The 21,267-nt window shown below is 41.2% G+C and overlaps 1 protein-coding gene across 4 annotated transcripts in view; it reads right to left on the reverse strand.

Moving 5' to 3' along the window:
• The window catches only part of LOC143340958 (putative receptor-type tyrosine-protein phosphatase mosPTP-1), a 507,138-nt gene that overhangs the window by 100,247 nt on the left and 385,624 nt on the right, over positions 1-21,267 (reverse strand). For all 4 annotated transcript variants that reach the window (XM_076763412.1, XM_076763411.1, XM_076763410.1 and 1 more), the window contains exon 4: positions 639-762. In XM_076763412.1, the coding sequence (XP_076619527.1) occupies positions 639-762 (124 nt within the window). The remainder of the gene's footprint in view (positions 1-638; positions 763-21,267) is intronic.

Consider the following 21,267-nt stretch of genomic DNA (forward strand, 5'->3'; position numbering starts at 1 on the left):
TGGAAAATCCGTGGGAGGCGGACTGCCGAGGGATAAGTGCGATCGCGAGTCTCCCGGAGTTTCCCCGTACGTAACGGGAGGCGAGGGAGGGGGGTCGGATAAGAGCAAGGGACAGAAAAAGAAACGGACAGAGGGAAGCACGGGAGAAGATAACGGGTCCCGAAGAAGCGAGGGAGAACAAAGGGTGCTTATCGACACCGCAGTTCTTATCCCTGGTAACTCCTTTTATTTTATCCGTTTCCGTTCTCGAAGACTTCGAGGGGGAGGGGGGGCTGAAGCCTCGAACCCCCGGGTACCTTGTATCCGAAAGATAATCAGCGACGAGACGTACTCGAACGTAGACGGCTATTTTCGGGTCTCGTCCCGCCTCTCGTTCCCCTCGAATTAAGAACCCACGGAAATATTGCTGAGAGCCAACCGGAAAGACAATGGAGGATAGGAAAATTCTCGTAGACGGACCGGGAGGACGCGAGTGAAGGACGTTTTAATCCACCCCGTAGCACGCTAGATTAATTCACTTCTGGAGCCTCGGCTCCGCCGGCCCCCGAGAGTCGAATTTTCATCACAAAGCGAGAGTGTAATTGGAAACCGAATTTACATCGAGCGAAACGGGCAGAATCAATATTTAAAGGACTTACTTAGTCTCGATGACGTAGTGCCAAATCGGGTTGTAATGCGAATTAACGTTCGGCGCCCAGGACAGATTCACGGATCTCGTCGTAAAGTTTATTATCATTGGACGCTCTGGCGGATCGGGTACATCTGAAAGCAAATTTTCCATGTTTTATACGTCATACATACGAAAATACAGAATCGTACTTATTTTCTACCGACATCAAACATCGACGTAATTATTTCGTCAGGGTTCGTTATACCACCCTGTGATGGAGACCAAAATAAGACGAAAATCAAGAATGAGGCTGAGGATAAAATTTGACGCTGTACAGAAATGTTGTCTAATACTTTTTTACAGGTATCCATGAGCTCCACTTCCATACTAAATTTCATTGGAATATATTCACTATTGTAGGAGTTATGGTTGTTTGAAGTTTCTATCACGTTTATGGGGGTTTTCTAAATTTATGGTATTAGAGAACAACTTTTCGAATATTTTTGGCATTTCTACATATTCTACACTAAAATACGCGTCGTTTGCATTTCCAAACATTAAGATCCTTCGATCCGTTCAGAAGTTATGACGTTTTGAACATACGCATGAAATTTCAGTGAAACATCTCAATGTATGGTCAGACATTATATTTTCGGTAAAGAATTTTTTTCTCGAAAGTGCGTAGGATTTCGGTGGTATGTCTATTAACCAAAAATGGTTGTAATTGACCCCCGCAGCCAAAAATATTTTTTCCAGAACGATTTGAAATTTTTTTTTTTCACGAAAAATTTTCCGGGTCGGTAATGAACTTCAAACGTTAATAACTTTTTAACGAAGCCTCAATCAATAAATTGGTATTCTTTATTTTCGTTCTATTTTAGCCTCTAGAATCTCCCATTAAAATTTCCCCCAGCGAACACTCTGCATAAATCAGGTAGAAACTCTTCTGACCAGCAACAGTTACTCCACGCTCCTGAAATAAATACAGGGCACCTCGGTCGCAAATCGCAAGGAAAAAATCAGAAACACGCGTAAGTTATATCAGCATTACGTCTACAAGTTTTCATATCAGTATTACTTATATTAAATGCCGTAAAAATGCCTCGGAGTCAGGGTTAAGCAAGCTCCAAGTTACAGTCGGAGATCTTCTCGAAACTGGCAATAAATTCCAACAGCATCCGAGACTGTCGTGCATAACTTTGACGACATCGTAGACCGGATGGGGTCGTTCGAGAATAATTCCGGAAGTGCGTGGAACTTCACTCTCCAGGCCAATTAAAGCGTTTCGTAGCACGTAGGGAGGGGAAGTCGAAGAATCTTCGGCGAAGTTTCACCGCGGAAATACCGATCGCAGTCGTTCCCGGCGGTTGCATCGGATAAGACCGCGGCGTTTGATATGCACCGCGATGCAACCGTGCAGATACAACGTTGCACTCGCGTTGCATAAGATCGTAAATGAGAACGGGGACCATCGCGCAGCCCTGGACGGGATTCGTCATCCTCCTCCGTGCCGTTTCGTGGCGAACGGTTCCAGTTGTCGGTGTCGTACACCGTCCTATCAGCGTCGTAACGTTTCACAGAGAACCCGTCTCGCGATGGTAGACGAAGCTGGTCGCAGTTAACACCGAGCAATTAATCGTCCATTGTAAGCGCAGCCTGTTGCGACAAGCTTCGTCACATCTTGCTCCTGCTACTGCTCCGCGTCCCGTTTCAGCTTTTAATTCGACGTCGTTTAAACCTCGCTAATTAAGATTACAGAAACGGAGGCCAGGTTGGTTGGCTCGCAGTTGTCTAACGGTAATGATATAAATGTGTTTAACCTGCCAAGGATAACCCAGATTGCAACTTCGAAACTGTAAACTCTCGAGATTTCGCTCCATTGTAAGCGGGATTCTGTCAACCTTTTATTCTCTAATCTCCCGTATAATTATCCTTGATCGACATTTTCGAGGCGTCCCGAATCGTTAAGTCGTTAAACGACCAGGGTAGAAATTATTTTTAGCCTGTCGATAACTTCACGAGGTGTCTCGAATTAACGTACAATTAAATTCTAGCGATCGACACGTGGATACATTAAATAATCGAACGATTATCCGTGCTTTTCGTGCATTACTCTGTATACGCGCGAGAGAGCAGGCCGTTTCGTCGGTGAATTTTTGCAGCATTTCCAATTGCCCTCGGCTCTCTTTTTCATTACCGCCATAAACGACTATTAGATTCCGTTCAGTCATCAGCGCGGTATCGACCGGAGCTCGAGGGGACGCAACAGAATCCGAGAAATATAAAAATAGTTTGAATCGTGGGGGGGTGAAAAGAAAAAAAAAGGGGGAAGTCAGGTCCGCGGCTTATCGTTACTCTTTTTCCAGACGGCCCGCGGGAAATCAATAAAAATGCCATTAAATTATCCCGCTGACGCCGGGCTCGACTTTCTTTCCCGACCTCGGTTCGCGCTCGCTTCTCCATTCGCCACGAAACGATATCAGCTACTCGACGTACCCTCCCAATAATTGGTGGCAGAGCACAAGACGGATCAGAGCGGATAAGCGCCCTGGGTTTATTTATGAAACTGTTAGCGCCTCTTTACGCCAAATCGCCGCACAATGGAACACACACGTTCAAGATTCGTCGATGCTCTCGACAGGAACGTAATTAAATTACAAATTAATTCTAAAATTCGTATATGGTTGATTTTCTCGAATAATTAGTTTACTAGAATCCGTAGATTTCATTGTGATACATTCTTGAGATGTCAGAGACCTTTTTCCGAATATTTAACAACTGCCATGTCATCCATGTATGGGTGACAGAACTCTTAACCACGGAACTAAAACAATTAATTCTCAAGTTGAAATGTAAACGAGAATAAATTTGAATGAATGAGCTTCGTAAATTTTAGTTACGGAAGTAAGTATTACGACAGGTTTTAAATTGGATGGTTTGCAATTGTCCAAAATCAAAGTTTTGGTCTCGTAAACGATTTTAGAATTTTAAAACGCATCAACAGGTTTAGAACTTCATCAGGAATTAAGAGACCCCACTGTTTTGTATGTTAATGATCGCAGGTATAACAAATTTCACTTATAACGGAGTTTTTCTTTACGGGCGAAGAAATTTATTCCTACTTCTTGATTGGTCGTTCGCTGAAACTGATTAAAAGGTACATTCGTCTCGGAGGGAAAGTTACTTTTCACAGTGCGCGAAGGGAAGCGTAAAATGCTTATGCTAAAGTCTAATGAAATAAAGAGCACATGCTACGTAGCAGATACTCGTCCGTATCTTGAACTTCTCCGTGCGAAACTTGAGCGAGAACTTTCCAGGCTTTCCTTTTAACTTGCGATTTGACTGCAATTCACGGTTGTAAAATTGAAAAAATCGAACAAGTGCGATTCTTATTATTCGCGAGAAGCTTCTTTCACTACGAAACCCTCTGCTTCTTGTATCAATTTTCACTATGGGCACTCCATTATGGAATTACTCCATTACTGTTTATGTTTCTTCGTGGCTGCTATTAACACTAGATTTACGAGCATTGATCGTACATAGAGGGTGTTCGGGCCACCCCCTAGGAAAAATTTTAATGGGGGATTTTGGAGGCCAAAATAAGACGAAAATCAAGAATATAAATTGCTTATCTGAAGCTTTGTTAAAAAGTTATTAACAATTAAATTCAAAAATTCCGAATCGTTCTGGAAAAATTATTTTCGATTGCGAGGATCAATTATAATCACTTTTGGTGAATACATATACCCCCGAAATCCTACCCACTTTTTAGAAAAAAATTCGAAAAGGTGTGAAATTTTTCGACAAAATTAAAAAATTTTAAATCATACTAAAAAAATTATATTTAGTTACAGGGGTTACTTACAATCATTTTTGGTGAATAGACATACCCCTGAATTCCTACCCACTTTTTAGAAAAAAATTCGAGAAGGTGTGAAATTTTTCGACAAAATTAAAAAATTTTAAATCATACTAAAAAAATTATATTTAGTTACAGGGGTTACTTACAATCATTTTTGGTGAAGAAACATACCCCTGAATTCCTACCCACTTTTTAGAAAAAAATTCGAAAAGGTGTGAAATTTTTCGACAAAATTAAAAAATTTTAAATCATACTAAAAAAATTATATTTAGTTACAGGGGTCAATTACAATCATTTTTGGTGAATACATATACCCCCGAAATCCTATCCACTTTTTAGAAAAAAATTCGAAAAGGTGTGAAATTTTTCGACAAAATTAAAAAATTTTAAATCATACTAAAAAAATTATATTTAGTTACAAGGGTTAATTACAATCATTTTTGGTGAATAGACATACCCCCGAAATCCTATCCACTTTTTAGAAAAAAATTCGAGAAGGTGTGAAATTTTTCGATGGAAAAAAAAAATTTTAAATCATACTAAAAAAATTATATTTAGTTACAGGGGTTAATTACAATCATTTTTGGTGAATAGACATACCCCCGAAATTCTATCCACTTTTTAGAAAAAAATTCGAAAAGGTGTGAAATTTTTCGACGAAAAAAAAAAATTTCAAATCGTTCTGGAAAAATTATTTTCGATTGCGAGGATCAATTACAATCACTTTTGGTGAATACATATACCCCCAAAATCCTACCCACTTTTTAGAAAAAAATTCGAGAAGGTGTGAAATTTTTCGATGGAAAAAAAAAATTTTAAATCATACTAAAAAAATTATATTTAGTTACAGGGGTTAATTACAATCATTTTTGGTGAAGAGACATACCCCTGAATTCCTACCCACTTTTTAGAAAAAAATTCGAAAAGGTGTGAAATTTTTCGATGGAAAAAAAAATTTCAAATCGTTCTGGAAAAATTATTTTCGCTTGCGGGGGTTAATTACAATCATTTTTGGTGAATAGACATACCCCCGAAATCTTGCGCATTTTCGAGAAAAAAATTCAGTAAGACCGGAACTTTAAACGTTAATAACTTTTTAACGAAGACTCCATCAACAATTTAGTATTCTTGATTTTCGTGTTATTTTGGCCTCTAGAATCCCCAATTAAAATTTTTTCCAGAGGTGGCCGAAACACTCTGTATATTTTAATACTTTTCGTGTTGACGATTACCTTAAAATACGATTTTTCATTTAATTAGAATATTCATGCCATTGCATCAATCAAATTCAACGTAAGTTGTTAAAAAGTAATATTTACGCGTTCTCCAATTTTAAATATGGAATCTGACATCCGTCAAAGCCCTTCGCGTGAAATTTGATGGTCCTGAATCGATTCTAATGCTAATATAGGGTTTCTTTTCGTTAAGTTTCGGAGAATTTTGTTACCGTTGAACTCCGTAATGTTTTTTTTTTTAGCCGCGAGGACGGACAAGAAAACGGAAATGAACCGCGTCGCGGGCGCTTAACGGATCTCGTCGGCGGAAAAACGATCTTCGGGATCGAACGGAAACGATGCGGGCTCGTTCGCGCAATCTTATTGGGCAGATGCGGAAATGCGAACCGGGAAGCGATCGAATCCTCTCAGACTTATTGGTTGACCTCGCTGCACCGTCAGGTTGTATTTAAAAGCAGGATTCCGCCAGCGACCCGATATTTCATAGACAGAAAAATTCCGCGAAACGACGGTTTAAAAATTCGTATTCGACTTAATATCCTGCAGCTCGTTAGGGTTCGAGGCAATTTACTCGACGTAGTTTACATATCCCGCGTAATATTTTGCTGCTCGGTCCTCCATCACGATTGTGTCGTATATTTTTAGTTTCATGGCCTTCGATCTCTCTTAGATAAACGAATCTTTGCAAAATCTGTGTTTTCAAATTACGAGTCGGAATTTGTATGCATGGGAGCATTTCCCGAACCCGGAACGCACAGGTCGTGTCACAGAATGTCAATATTTAAGGCAACGAATGTAGATTATGGCGTATAAGGAAAAAGTGATGCACGAACGTAGTATCGGAGTTACGACGGCGCTCGGATGAAATATATTCGGAATATATTGAAGTGTCGCCAAGAATTCTGGGTTCGTATTTTTAATAAAACAGTATTTCCAGGAAGCTTATTATTAAACCGTGATAATCCGAATCAGACTTCGATAAAACGAATATGTACAGTGAATAACATTTCGTAACATTATTCGGGAATATGAAAAGAACCACGAATTTACTATTTAGCTTCTGATTTATTTTGTGTGTCTCCATTCAAGAGAGAATGATCGAATCGTAGGATGGTATATTGTCGGTCGAATCGAAAAAAATAAAATTGATCTTACTCTCTTTAAGAAGAAGGTGGTGGCTCTGATTACTGGAGCAGAGGCCATGTAGCTGGATTTGGAAGATCCTTTCCGAGTCCTGTCGTAGCCTTTTGACGAGTCCTTTCCTGTCCTTAGACGGTGATGTTTACACTATGACGGATCCGTAGCGAAAGAGAGCCGTTCAACGCGAGATTTCGCGAGCCCAGCCGCGCCCCACCACCAAATCACGCGCATTGAGCAAAGGCGCGCGTACACGCGCAACATGTTACAATTTCATAGCATGGCTAAGAGGATCCGAATTGAACGTAGGAATATTTGACGAATTTTCTTCCAACCATACACAATTATTCACCCAATTTACTACATTCGTAATATCACCCGAATATCGCGAAATTTCGCAAATAAAATTTTATAATTGCCTTCGAAACTGGTTTCCAACGATTTAAAAAAAAAAAAAAAACTCGAATATCGAAATTCTAATTACACACCGGGATAATTAATTAAAATTGCCAAGCAAAGCACAGAGAAATTTACGAATTCCCCGATCGACTTTACATAATTAATTCAATCAGTTCGCCATAACGCGAACAAAATTTACGTTCGCAGCGAGCGATGAATTTTGCAATCTATAATAAACGACTGAATCAACCGTGCGATGTTTGGTGTTTTAATTCTACGGAAACGGCGTATTCGGAATCGCCGCGGGACGCCGGCAATTTAATGGCGGTCGGGGCCAGAACGGAAACAAATACGTTTCGACGACAAAAGATCCCGTTTACCGACAATTTTTCGACGAACCGGTCCCGGAATATAATACCCCCGCGCGAATTACGCGGTTATTCAGCCAGTTAGACGGCGAGAGGAAAGCGAGCACGCGTACATTTACGTGGCCGCGAATTTAATTCAGAACTCAAGTCGCTTTAATTGCGAGTACGCGTCGCGAAGTTTGTTAACGAAAACGCCCTTCTTCGCGGTGTTCTTCGTTCGCGCAATTTTTCAACAATTTTTCTCAATTAGAGTCAACCACGTAACCGGAACTCGGCTGCAAAATGCGTCTTCTGGCCGGGTAACGAGCATCCGCGGATGCCTGATACCGGAAGTTATATAGGTCACGCTGCATACCGACGTAACTGCACACGGAGGGACGCCCGTTCCGCCGTCCTTTACTGTACGCGGAATATAAATTCCAGCGAGGCCGTTTACCGAAATTTATGAGCGTCATTTTAAGAACTGTTTTGCCTTGCTCAACCATACGGCTGCCACGTAAATATCTCTCACTCCGTTCTGTCGTTAGAGCTCAGCGTTTAGCCATTAACCGTGCTCTCTGTTTCCACCCTTTTTCCTTCGTCCAGCCACCAACGACGAAAAAAATCGCGACTCGATCGTTCACTACCAAATATCCCATGACACCTGTAGATACAACAAAGTAACTCGTTTTACATTCTAAAATAAGGTGCAACTGAATTTTATGCAACCTGTGCACCGGTTCCGGATCGTTGAATCCTCCTAACGATATTTTTACAAGATACAACTTCTCCCAATTGCCAAGGGAAGCGGAATATATTCCTGTTTAATTACAGGGGTTCCGACCTGTTGCAATGTAAAAAGATCCATCCGGTTCAGCGTCGCGCGTAAGCACATCGGAACGAGTGTATTTGTCGAGGAGTATCTCATTCAATATTGAATCTGCCGAGCGTCAATCGCATTCCCATGCAAGTATTATTGCCTGCTGGATCCCTTATCGTTAGTTTTCTTTTTTCGTTTAACTCGAGGAGGACTTCTTCCAAGGCGATCGCTCGATCGGATAAAGCAGTGACTCGGCGCCGGGGAGCGTTCGATCGAGCTTTATTGAAAACGTTACCGTGCCATCCCGAGTCTCTGTTACGTTCTACGTTTCCGCATGACATATTCCCTGGAAATTGTTTGCGCGTCTCGCTGCATTCCTCAGCCCTCGATGTTTCGCCGAATGTTTACGTTTACTTGAGCCCCGTTGCAATAACGCGCGGCATTAGTCGACGCGACGCTGATACTTGGCAGTATCTTGGATCGTTTCTCTAAACGTTCCTCCCGAAACACGCTCAAATTCTCGGCAAACAGATACGCAACTATTGTTCGCGGATGGAAAACTCTATCACCGAAACACGCTATATCTATTTACTTGAATCCCGCGTGAAGATTTACTGAGAAACCCGAAGAAAAATAGTTGCAAAGTAACTTGGAATTGTTTTCGAATTATAATGAAGAGCTTAGCGTAATCAAGACGAAGATACGGCTTTTTCCGGGTTGCTGTCGGCCTCGAAAGTCGCGAAATACTTTCGTGGCTCGATATTTAAATGTTCTTTAACGGGGAATATTTAAATTGCTGGAAACAGAGTGCATCGAATCGATTCCATTCTTCCGCGGGAGAGAAGTATCGAAGGAGAAGCGCCGTTTCTTATCAGGAAACGCACGAGGGATAAACTTTAAAGGATAAACTGTCTCCCAGGGTTCGAGATATTGGAAATACGAGCCGGTCGTTTTCGGGTCTCGAACTTGAAATAATAAGGGTATCTGGAAAAAGGAAAACACCATTGTACGACTGGAAAATCGCCAAAGCCTTCGCGAGCGACATTGTAATTATATTAGAGGCCGTGAGGGATCGTACATCACGGGGTAAAAGATTGAAAAGTTGGAAAAGATCGAAGACTTTGGAAATTAATGTTACTGTCAAATTCAGAATGAAGATCCATCGGTGAAAATATGTGACGTCAAAAAGGATTTCTCGCCATAAACAATAATAGAGTCTTCGTACAAAAATAACAGAACCTCCGATGTTTATTTGATTTGAGTTTATTTGATATATCGTTGCAAAGATCGTCGAAATGAAAAATAATAATCGAGTTTCGAAATGGAAAAACATCGAGAATATGCAGGAAGTACGATGGAGCTTGTTCGAAGTCAAATATTGCAAAAATGAATTCGTGGTTTACGATGTACACCGATATTTAATAAAAAGCCAAAATGGCTGGAACGCTAAAGGTATAACAACGTAGATTAAAATTGAGAATTTACACGCTCGACAATTTGACTGTGCTCGTTCAGTCCTAACGATTGGCATCGTTGGAGTATTTCTGGCCAGATACGTTCGCCTGAAAGTTTGGTTTACGACTCGACCGGAAGCTACGCAGAGGAGAGCTCGGCGCAGTGATAAACCGAACGCAGAAACGTGTTTTCGAACAGACGATGCAACGATACGTCTGGTATAAACGCATCGAGCTCGGCGTACGAGCTATAAACGTTCCTCCCTTTCGGTATTTCCGATTGATAAATACAGTCACACCCCCGTCGCGTTTATATCGCTTTCCCGTGAACGCGCGATGGCATTTTCCTTCTGTCGGGATATAAGTTGACGCGTTTCCCGATCGCGAGACCCCTCCCCTATCTTCACAAGGGGGGACGAGGATTACGGCGGACCGACGTGCAAAGTGAAAAATCGCAAAGTGTCCCGAGGAAATTGGCCCGTGGTCCATTCTTGGCCGGTGTTTCCGTCCCGGGATATCGATTCGATTCGTCCAGGATTTACGTGGATCGTCGCGAGGACCCAGGAACCCAGGTGTCGAGCGACGAGCTGTAATGGAAGCCAGTTTTCGCGAAGTGCGTTTCGAAACACTTCGAAGGAAGGATTTCCCTCGTCTTCTCGCCGTAGCATTCTTGTTTTCAATATTTCTCGTCGGATCGGTGTCCAATTAGCGCGAGAGATCTAATTCCAAAAATTTTTACGTGCAGAAGCGTCGAGTAAATATTCGTATTAAAATTGAATGAGAATGTTCAGTAACGTTTCCAATAATCCGTTCCATACCGACGAGGATCTCTCGCGGTTACGCTAATAAATAAACGCATAACGCGTCGGTGGAAACGCGTTTGACTGCGGCTTCAATTAAAAAAACTGTCGAACGCGAATTTTCGTACTCGCGGCCGAATCGAACTCGTAACCGGACCGTTCTCGGATTGTAAATATTTCGTTAGCCCCCAGGCCCGCTGCCCGGCGGTCCTCTAATAGCGATTACACACCGAAGCTCGCCGCTTGTAACTGTTTTCTTTCCAATAATTCGTTCCCCGCGATCGCGCCTCATTAACGCCGGAACGAATATTTTCATATTCACGCGTCGACGAAACATAATACGTCGCCGGCCGATGGCCGTAGCGTACACATTTCAGCGCGTGTTTGCATGTTTGGGCTTTTGATACTCGATGCAACCGCGAATTTATCACGCCGCCGCTGTCCCGAAGTTTACAGGCCCGTGTGCCGGCGTACGGTTTCACGCGCGATTATTAATAACAACGAATCCGATCGACCAAAAAATCGCGATACCTTAATTACCGCCATTAAACGCAAACAATCGTCGGCGTATTTGCGAGGGAAACGCGACGAATTTCATCGAAATATTCCCGCCCCGTTCGACGATCGGGAGCGCGTGCTCGTTATAAAAGTTAGGCGCCGCCGAGCGCGATAATTCCCTCGGTAATTTCGCTCGGACGAAAAAGTTGGCCGGCACGGTTCTTGTAAGGGAAGGACTCGATCTGTCCCCCTCTGATTCCAACCTACTTTGCCAGCACGGTGGATCGATGGCACCGCTGTTGTTATACAGGGTGTTTGATCACCCCTGGGAAAAATTTTAATCGGGGATCTTTGAGACCAAAATAATTATTAAAAAATTTCAAATCGTTCTAGAAAAATTATTTTCGGTTCCGGGGATCATTTATAATCATTTTTGGTGAATACACATACTTCCGAAATCCTACGCATTTTTGAGAAAAAAATTCAGGAAGATGGACAGATCTTTCGACAAAATTAAAAAATTTCAAATCGTTCTAGAAAAATTATTTTCGGTTGCGGGGATCATTTATAATCATTTTTGGTGAATACACATACTTCCGAAATCCTACGCATTTTTGAGAAAAAAATTCAGGAAGATGGACAAATCTTTCGACAAAATTAAAAAATTTCAAATCGTTCTGGAAAAAATATTTTTGGGTCCGAGGGTCAATTGCAAGCATTTTTGGTCAACAGATATACCCCCGAAATCCTACGCATTTTTGAGAAAAAAATTCTTGAAGATGGACAAATTTTTCGACAAAATTAAAAAATTTCAAATCGTTCTGGAAAAAATATTTTTGGTTCCGGGGATCATTTATAATCATTTTTGGTGAATACACATACCCCTGAAATCCTACGCATTTTTAAGAAAAAAATTCAGGAAGATGGACAAATCTTTCGACAAAATTAAAAAATTTCAAATCATTCTGGAAAAAATATTTTTGGGTCCGGGGATCATTTATAATCATTTTTGGTGAATACACATACTTCCGAAATCCTACGTATTTTTGAGAAAAAAATTCAGGAAGATGGACAAATTTTTCGACAAAATTAAAAAATTTCAAATCGTTCTGGAAAAAATATTTTCGGTTCCGGGGATCATTTATAATCATTTTTGGTGAATACACATACTTCCGAAATCCTACGCATTTTTGAGAAAAAAATTCAGGAAGATGGACAAATCTTTCGACAAAATTAAAAAATTTCAAATCGTTCTAGAAAAATTATTTTCGGTTGCGGGGATCATTTATAATCATTTTTGGTGAATACACATACTTCCGAAATCCTACGCATTTTTGAGAAAAAAATTCAGGAAGATGGACAAATCTTTCGACAAAATTAAAAAATTTCAAATCGTTCTGGAAAAAATATTTTTGGGTCCAGGGGTCAATTGCAAGCATTTTTGGTCAACAGACATACCCCCGAAATCCTACGCATTTTTGAGAAAAAAATTCAGGAAGATGGACAAATTTTTCGACAAAATTAAAAAATTTCAAATCGTTCTGGAAAAAATATTTTTGGGTCCGGGGATCATTTATAATCATTTTTGGTGAATACACATACCCCCGAAATCCTACGCATTTTTGAGAAAAAAATTCTTGAAGATGGACAAATCTTTCGACAAAATTAAAAAATTTTAAATCGATCTGGAAAAAATATTTTCGGGTCCGGGGGTCAATTACAATTATTTTTGGTGAGTAGACATACCACCGAAATCCTACGCACTTTCGAGAAAAAAATTCTTAACTGAAAATATAATGTCTGACCATACATTGAGATGTTTCACTGAAATTTCATGCGTATGTTCAAAACGTCATAACTTCTGAACGGATCGAAGGATTTTAATGTTTAAAAATGCAAACTACGCGTATTTTAGTATAGAATATGTAGAAATGCCAAAAATATTCAATAATTTGTTCCTTAATACCATAAAATTAGAAAGCTCCCATAAACGTGATAGAAATTTCAAACAACCATAACTCCTACAATAGTGAATATATTCCAATGAAATTTAGTATGGAAGTAGAGCTCATGGATACCTGTAAAAAAGTATTAGACAACATTTCTGTACAGCGTCAAATTTTATTAACAAATTGTTAACTTCTTTACAAAGCCTCAACCAGCAAATTGGTATTCTTGATTTTCGTCTTATTTTGGCCTCTAGAATCTCCCATTAAAATTTTTCCTAGGGCTGGCAGAACACCCTGTATGTAAAATTGGAATAATTGCCACGCTGGAATTGGTTCGACCCAAATCGGAAAAATAAAGTCGTCGCCTAAACATAGAACGAGCGATTATATAAAATATACGTACTCCACTGATCCTAAGAAGAAACAATTCTATTAACGGAAATGACTGATCGATTCACGTAGTACACCCTTTACATCTGTTTCATTACCGAGACATCGTCCCTAATATTTTACACGTAGCGACAAGGGACACGTAATCTACCATCCCGCAGAAGTAATTTAAAATCGGAGGAGGAGAAGTTGAGCGGTTCCCTTGTTAAATCTTCGATCGGACTCCCTCGAATCGTGCCGTGTTGTCGCGGAGATTGCCTTCGGACGGAAATGCAGATTCGGTGATTACAATTTTTGGGGAAGTATTTCGCGTCGCGGGGATTAACGATCGACAACGCGGACCGTCGTACAAACGCGTTTAACGAGAGAAACGACGGATTTCCGGTTAATTTTCGGCTGGACGTTTGCACGATGCCGTGCGTGCATCGGAGGTGACCGGGGCATTACCGAAATTCCTGTTTAAATTTTACCTCGGTCGGATTCAGCGTATTTCGGAGCAGAGATCGTACGAAAAGGGGCTCTGAAGAGGGTCGTCGGTTACAGGGCGAAAGGAAGAGGGTGCTTTCCCGTTCGAATTTTTGTGGCGAGCATATCGTAACGCGGAAATATGAGCTCTCTCCGTGGCTTTTCCTAACTGGTCACCCTTCCCCGTCGCTCCCAACTCCCTGGACGAGAGTCGTGCAACCGGATAAAACATGAAACAAAAAATGCTGGGCTTGGTTGCACGGCTTCGTTGGCTCTCCACTCGGGGACACGGAGATACGTCCCATCAAAAACACCGCGAAATTAGTGAGTTGCGTACCCCTCTGTGCCGCCATTCTTCCAGCGAAAACCGGTCGCTGAGTTCTCGTGCTCGTACGTTGTCGTGCATACGCCGTTGTTTTTTCGAAACAATTTCAGCCAGATCCAATACACGGAATAAACGAAAGAATAGGCGTTGATTCTGCGCGAGGAAATGAGCAGAAAACGCGGAACAAAAGATCGGTGTACACCGGGGCTTCCCTTTCATGGAAGATGATCATGAGCCTCGAAACACGAGATATTTCTCGAAGCACTTCAAACGAATTAAATTCTTGTGGGAGTAAAGTTTGGAGATTTTATTTTCTTACGTTTATAATTTTTAACTTTTACAGCAAATACCGGTACGAATCTCTCGTAGATTGTTAACCGTTAACAATCGTCTGTTCCACCTCGCTCGAGCCATCCTTCTCAGACCAGCTTCGTTAAGCAAATTGGTCCTTGTAGTTTATGATCAATATTCTGGTACATAGTACGAAGCACGTATTTTCAAGTACTAAGTGAAATTATTAATAGAGCGTGAAATGGACGGGATTATTTTTACCTTGAAAGATGAAAATAACATATAATAAATATAAGAAAACGTCCCACAGCTTTTATTCGTTCTTTAAACAAGAAAGTCTTGTCCCTCGTGTCGCGAATTTTCACACAGAAACGAGACTGCGGAGAAATTCTCGAAGCAGAAACGTAGTTGTCTGCGTACACAAGCTAAGACTCTTCAAAACCGATTTCCTCGAAAGCGAGGTCTCGAGGAAACAAACTTTATTTCATACTTTCGATTTATCCTTTCGTATCGAATCGTTTTTGATTCTACCATGTCTGTATAGAGTTCGGGTCAGCCATGGGGCGAGAAATTAGGGAAAGACGGTGCAAAGTGGCCCCCGGAGGGTCGACAAGATTCGAACCGTAAATGTCAGCTTTATTTATGTATAAATTTAAAATTTTAAAGCAAAGAAAATGGGGTTTTCAATTTTTGAACGCCTGGGCAACGTCAAGATATCGGACGACGACTGTAAGTCGCTCTAAAAGTTCTTTCTGGGGCACGAATGCATTATGAATCTCTATGAATCTTTCAGTAACGTTCACCTTCAGGCAGAAATTCACCGGTTTGAGTAATTATAACCAAGATTTATGAATTGCTTTAATAGTTGATAAAGACTCTTTCGGAAACTGGATGACATTTTAAGATATCGAACAGGGATTCTAAATATCCGAGGGGTCACGAATCTCTGGATAATTCCCAGCGAAAAACTTTCCACGTCTATAAATCTACGTCACCCCTGGAATTGTAAAACTCACGTAAATTTGGAAAATATCTGAATTTTACAGGGTTGAAAATTATCTTACGGCCCTTCCAATTTAATTTCCCTAATTCCTTGAAGTTTCAAACTCCCCCGCAGCAAGAACTTCCTCCGAGGTATTTTCACTGTATTGACAAGCCGCGATCGCATGCACGCGCGATATTTGTTCACCTGTCCGTGGGTCTGTTTGCCAGTGTATGATTTCGTCGCCCTATTTACGACGTTGCACTCGCCCGTTCGATGCGTTCCAGGCGAAATTTTATTCGACCGATAAATAACGAATACAACTGCTCGATACGAAACACGGAATTAAATGCGAGAAACTCGGTGGTCTGCTAAACACGAAATATTTTTAACCGATCCTGTCTGGTCGCTCGTAGAAAAATCGCGATGATTGAAAAATGGCGTTTCCTAGTGTCGGTGGGAATTTCTCCCAGTAATTCTGCACGCGACGCGTTCCAAGAAAACGTCCGGGAGTCGGTGGGAATCGAAGGAGAAAGAGTGGTTCCTGTTCAGCCGTGACGCGGACCTTCGACTCGATCTGAATTCGAAATTTTTCCCAGCGTGGACCTCTCGAGGCAGCCACGGATCGTCGCGTGAAACCGAACGGAATTAATCGAATATAAAACAGTGCATTGGGGACGAGTGCCACGGACCACGCGGGGGTCCGATCGTGAATATTTCATTGTTCGACGGCCACCGTTGAATTTCGAAACGCGGACGCCGCCGGAGGCGATTAATTTTCAAGCGTCCCGTCGATGGCTTTGCCGTAATCCGACGCGACGGTTCTGCGTTTCGAGTCGACGCGAAAGGTCGTGGAATGCGCCGCGACGACGGAAGTAAATTCGACGGTCGTTCATTTAGGAAACGCGCCACGGCCCTAACCACCCTCGATCAAATCCATATCTCTCTCCATATCTATAACTCTGTATTGTCTAAAAAATATGCAGGGTGAATCGTAGAAGTCGGTGTATTCGTAACAAATTTTTATCAGATTTTCCGAACATTTTACGGGAAGAAAATCGATACTTTTTCGCCCCGAAGGCGGCATATAAGCTCTCAACATGCCCGCTGCCATTGTTCGGTTGGAAAACCGTCCGCCGCAAACCGCGTTGCATTTGCAGTAATTTGATTTAAGGTAGTGCATGCTTTTAACTACGTATAAATAAAATGTATTAACACTTTCGCCCGGTTTCCTGGCGCGCGACCTAAAACCGGGAGCCACGTGCAATTTGCAGCAATCCGTGGCTGGAAATTAACGAAATCTCTCTACACCGTAGCGTCTATTCGAAAACGAGTACAAAGAGAATTACGTTTCCCTCCAGTTGCAATTAAATAATGAACGCGAATAAAGTCATCCTGCTTCCAAATATAAATAAAAAATTCCCGTGATCCTTCATTTTCGTTTCGTAGCCGGACCTTAAAAAGTTGCCCACCTGTGGACGAACGCCCCCGCGTAGGACTGTAGGGGCGCAGGGGACACGTTGATTCGACCGCGACGATGGCACGCGGAACCAAAGAAGGGAGGTATAACAAAGAAGCGGTCGTTCGTTTCAGCGAATTGTTTGCACGTCGGCCAGACCGTTCCTCGGGCAAATAGTTTGGACAGAATTACGGATAGGATTTGCGATCCTTCCCTCGAGCGTAGAAATACATGTCGGCCGGATTTAGGCCGACGGTGGATTAAGACGGGGAACAGTCAAGGGCAGCCGATAAAAAGCAGAAGCGAAAAAGGGAGTTCGGTGCGTCCGCGTTCGGCAAATATTTTACCTACTTCTTGGGTGTTTTAAGTACGTTGGGCCGTGGTACAAAGACAAATGTCGGGGGGGGGGGGGGGCGAACAAACCATTTGTTTGGAGCGACGTAATACTTGGTGCGCGGGGGCGGCGGTGGAAGAGCTTCGATGAAATAATGGCGCGCCGCGACGACGGCAAACGACGCTGCAAAATGTTGCAAAATGAAGGGTAAACGATTTTCGCCCCTGAATGGAACGACGCCATGTTATAAATATTGAAGCAAGATTATTTTCCTTCGAGCACTTTATACCGCGCGTTGTAGTCTATACGTTTCTCGTCGACGCGGCATTCTCGACGTTTAATTATGAAATATTAATATCGCTCGCTATTTATTCCCGCGAAATTCCCGTATATTTTTCCAACGGAGCAGACAATGTGAGTCATAGACTCAACAGTATGCAGGAAGCCTCGATAACAATACCATTCAATTTTATATTAGAGTTTGTTTTCGAGGAAATCAACGATCGTTGAACGCGTACGTTCATTCGTCGTTCTGTTTCCTTTAGAAATAAATTACAGAGCGCTGGGATTTGTCGGTGGGGAAGCGAGTCCGACTCGTCTCTACTTATTCCGGGCGTACAGAGGAATGTTCTGGCCAAGGAACGACTTCATTAACAAAGAAACGCGTGCCTCCTTCTTTGACGAGCACTTTCGCCAAATTACAGCCATCTCCGTCAAAGAATTCGTAGGCTACATTTTACGTGGAAGCTTCGCCGGCACTGATAGTCCCCACATCGCGATAAAGTGGAGTGCCAGTAGATAGAATTATAGGCGTGGACTTGTTATCGAGCATCCTCGATACGTTGCACGAAAGCTCCGAGAAACGAACCTGAAATATTGCCTCGAACCCGACTCGCGCCGGTCGAAGTAGAAACACCGAGTCATAGACAGACGCGACAGGGAAATCGTAATACAACAAAAATTTATTCTGTAGTTTCCACTTATTTTTTTTAAGCTGACCAGAGATTTTCAAAATATCTATATTTAATTTCTGAAGTGATTCTTAACTTCTGATTCTCTGCCTTTCAAAACTTTTATTTGGAAGAAGAAATGGAGGCCTACCACGGAGGATTGATTCGGTTCGTATTTATTATTTCAATATGGATTTGACTGGACTATCTTTCGTCCAGCCGCGTCAAAAATGTATTCTTTATTTTCCACTTATTTTTTTTAAGCTGACAAGATATTTTCAAAATACATTGAAGCTGTATTTAATTTCTGAAGTGATTCGTAACTTCTGATCCTGTCTTTCGAAACTTTTATTTGCAAGAAGAAATGGAGGTCTAACACGGAGGATTGATTCGGTTCGTATTTATTATTTCAATATGGATTTGACTGGACTATCTTTCGTCCAGCCGCGTCAAAAATGTATTCTTTATTTTCCACTTATTTTTTTTAAGCTGACAAGATATTTTCAAAATACATTGAAGCTGTATTTAATTTCTGAAGTGATTCGTAACTTCTGATTCTCTGCCTTTCAGAACTTTCATTTGGAAGAAGAAATGGAGGTCTAACACGGAGGATTGATTCGGTTCGTATTTATTATTTCAATATGGATTTGACTGGACTATCTTTCGTCCAGCCGCGTCAAAAATGTATTCTTTATTTTCCACTTATTTTTTTTAAGCTGACAAGAGATTTTCAAAATACCTATATTTAATTTTTGAAGTGATTCTTAACTTCTGATTCTCTGCCTTTCAGAACTTTTATTTGCAAGAAGAAATGGAGGTCTAACACGGAGGATTGATTCGGTTCGTATATATTATTTCAATATGGATTTGACTGGACTATCTTTCGTCCAGCCGCGTCAAAAATGTATTCTTTATTTTCCACTTATTTTTTTTGAGTTAACAAGATATTTTCAAAATACATTGAAGCTGTATTTAATTTCTGAAGTGATTCGTAACTTCTGATTCTCTGCCTTTCGAAACTTTTATTTGCAAGAAGAAATGGAGGTCTAACACGGAGGATTGATTCGGTTCGTATTTATTATTTCGATATGGATTTAACTGGACTATCTTTCGTACAGCCGCGTCAAAAATGCATTCTTTATTTTCCACTTATTTTTTTTAAGCTAGCAAGAGATTTTCAATATATCTATATTTAATTTCTGAAGTGATTCTTAACTTCTGATTCTCTGCCTTTCAGAACTTTCATTTGGAAGAAGAAATGGAGGTCTAACACGGAGGATTGATTCGGTTCGTATTTATTATTTCAATATGGATTTGACTGGACTATCTTTCGTACAGCCGCGTCAAAAATGTATTCTTTATTTTCCACTTATTTTTTTTAAGCTGACAAGATATTTTCAAAATACATTGAAGCTGTATTTAATTTCTGAAGTGATTCTTAACTTCTGATTCTGCCTTTCGAAACTTTTATTTGGTTAAACAATCGTTCGGTTCGCATTTATTATTTCGATATGTATTTGACTGGACTATCTTTCGTCCAGCCGCGTCAAAAATGCATTCTTTATTTTCCACTTATTTTTTTTAAGCTAGCAAGAGATTTTCAAAATACCTATATTTAATTTCTAAAGTGATTCTTAACTTCTGATTTTCTGCCTTTCAAAGCTTTTATATGGAAGAAGAAATGGAGATCTTACACAGAGGAATGATTAAACCATTGTTCGGTTCGTATTTATTATTTCAATATGGATTTGACTGGACTATCTTTCGTCCAGCCGCGACAAAAATGTATTCTTTATTTTCCACTTATTTTTTTTAAGCTGACCAGAGATTTTCAAAATATCTATATTTAATTTCTGAAGTGATTCTTAACTTCTGATTCTCTGCCTTTCAGAACTTTCATTTGGAAGAAGAAATGGAGGTCTAACACGGAGGATTGATTCGGTTCGTATTTATTATTTCGATATGGATGTGACTGGACTATAGCGTGGACTATGCATTATTCGAATATCTTTCGTCCGACCGCGCGCTTAGGCGGACAGAACGAAAAACGTTAATGGCATGTATCGCGACGCTCGTCGTCGCGACGCGCGCAAAAACCTCGACTGCGCGAAATCACATTAGAGAACGGGAGAGGACGAGGCGGAGAGAAAAGTAGTCGAAGGATTTCGTTCGTCGACTCGAGGAAACGAGTCCAGAAAAATTCCACTGTTCGCCATCGCGGTTTTTATCGCCGTTGCGGCGAATCGAGGTTTAGCATAAGCTTCATTTACGAGACGACGGAACGGATGTTGTTTGTCGAAAGGATCCGAAGATAAATAGCGGGCTCGGGCTTTCTTTTCCGGTTAGAATGGGAGAAACGAACGCCGCGGGGATGGGTTAAACAGCTTCGAGGGAATCAAGAGGATTTCTAAAATCATAATTTCGAAATAATTGTATCTTTTACCAGTTTCATAATATTCTAACTAAACCGTGATATTTGAAGTCGAAAACTGAAAAACATTTAATTATTTTTAGAGTATTTTGCCTACGAATAATATCCTCGCAAAGTAAATATTACCAGGAAGTAAATTAGTATGCCGGCGAAGAACGATGTTAGTTCGCCGTTAATTTTTAAAACGGTGGTCGCACGCGATGGTCCAGTATCTATAGATCGTATGCAATTTGGGAGCGTTAATAATTTCGTCTTGCTGGCCAGAGGTACCGGGGACGATTATGATCGATAATTATCGACGTTTCCGGGGGAACGTTCGGGCAGCGTTGGCGTTTCACGATTCGGAACCTTTTTTTTTTTCTACGTCCACGCGCCGTCATCGTTTTCCAGGGGACCATTGACAGGTCGTCGAAGCGTTTGTCGCTCGATTTTCCGCGGTTTTAAATACTGGCTGCTAACAAACCCGATATCGATGTTTCGCCCCCGCCATCACGGTCGCGCGATACCGAGCCGCCGTTCGGGCGATAGT

Source organism: Colletes latitarsis, chromosome 4 (assembly GCF_051014445.1).
Source record: "Colletes latitarsis isolate SP2378_abdomen chromosome 4, iyColLati1, whole genome shotgun sequence".
Taxonomy (NCBI): Eukaryota; Metazoa; Arthropoda; class Insecta; order Hymenoptera; family Colletidae; genus Colletes; species Colletes latitarsis.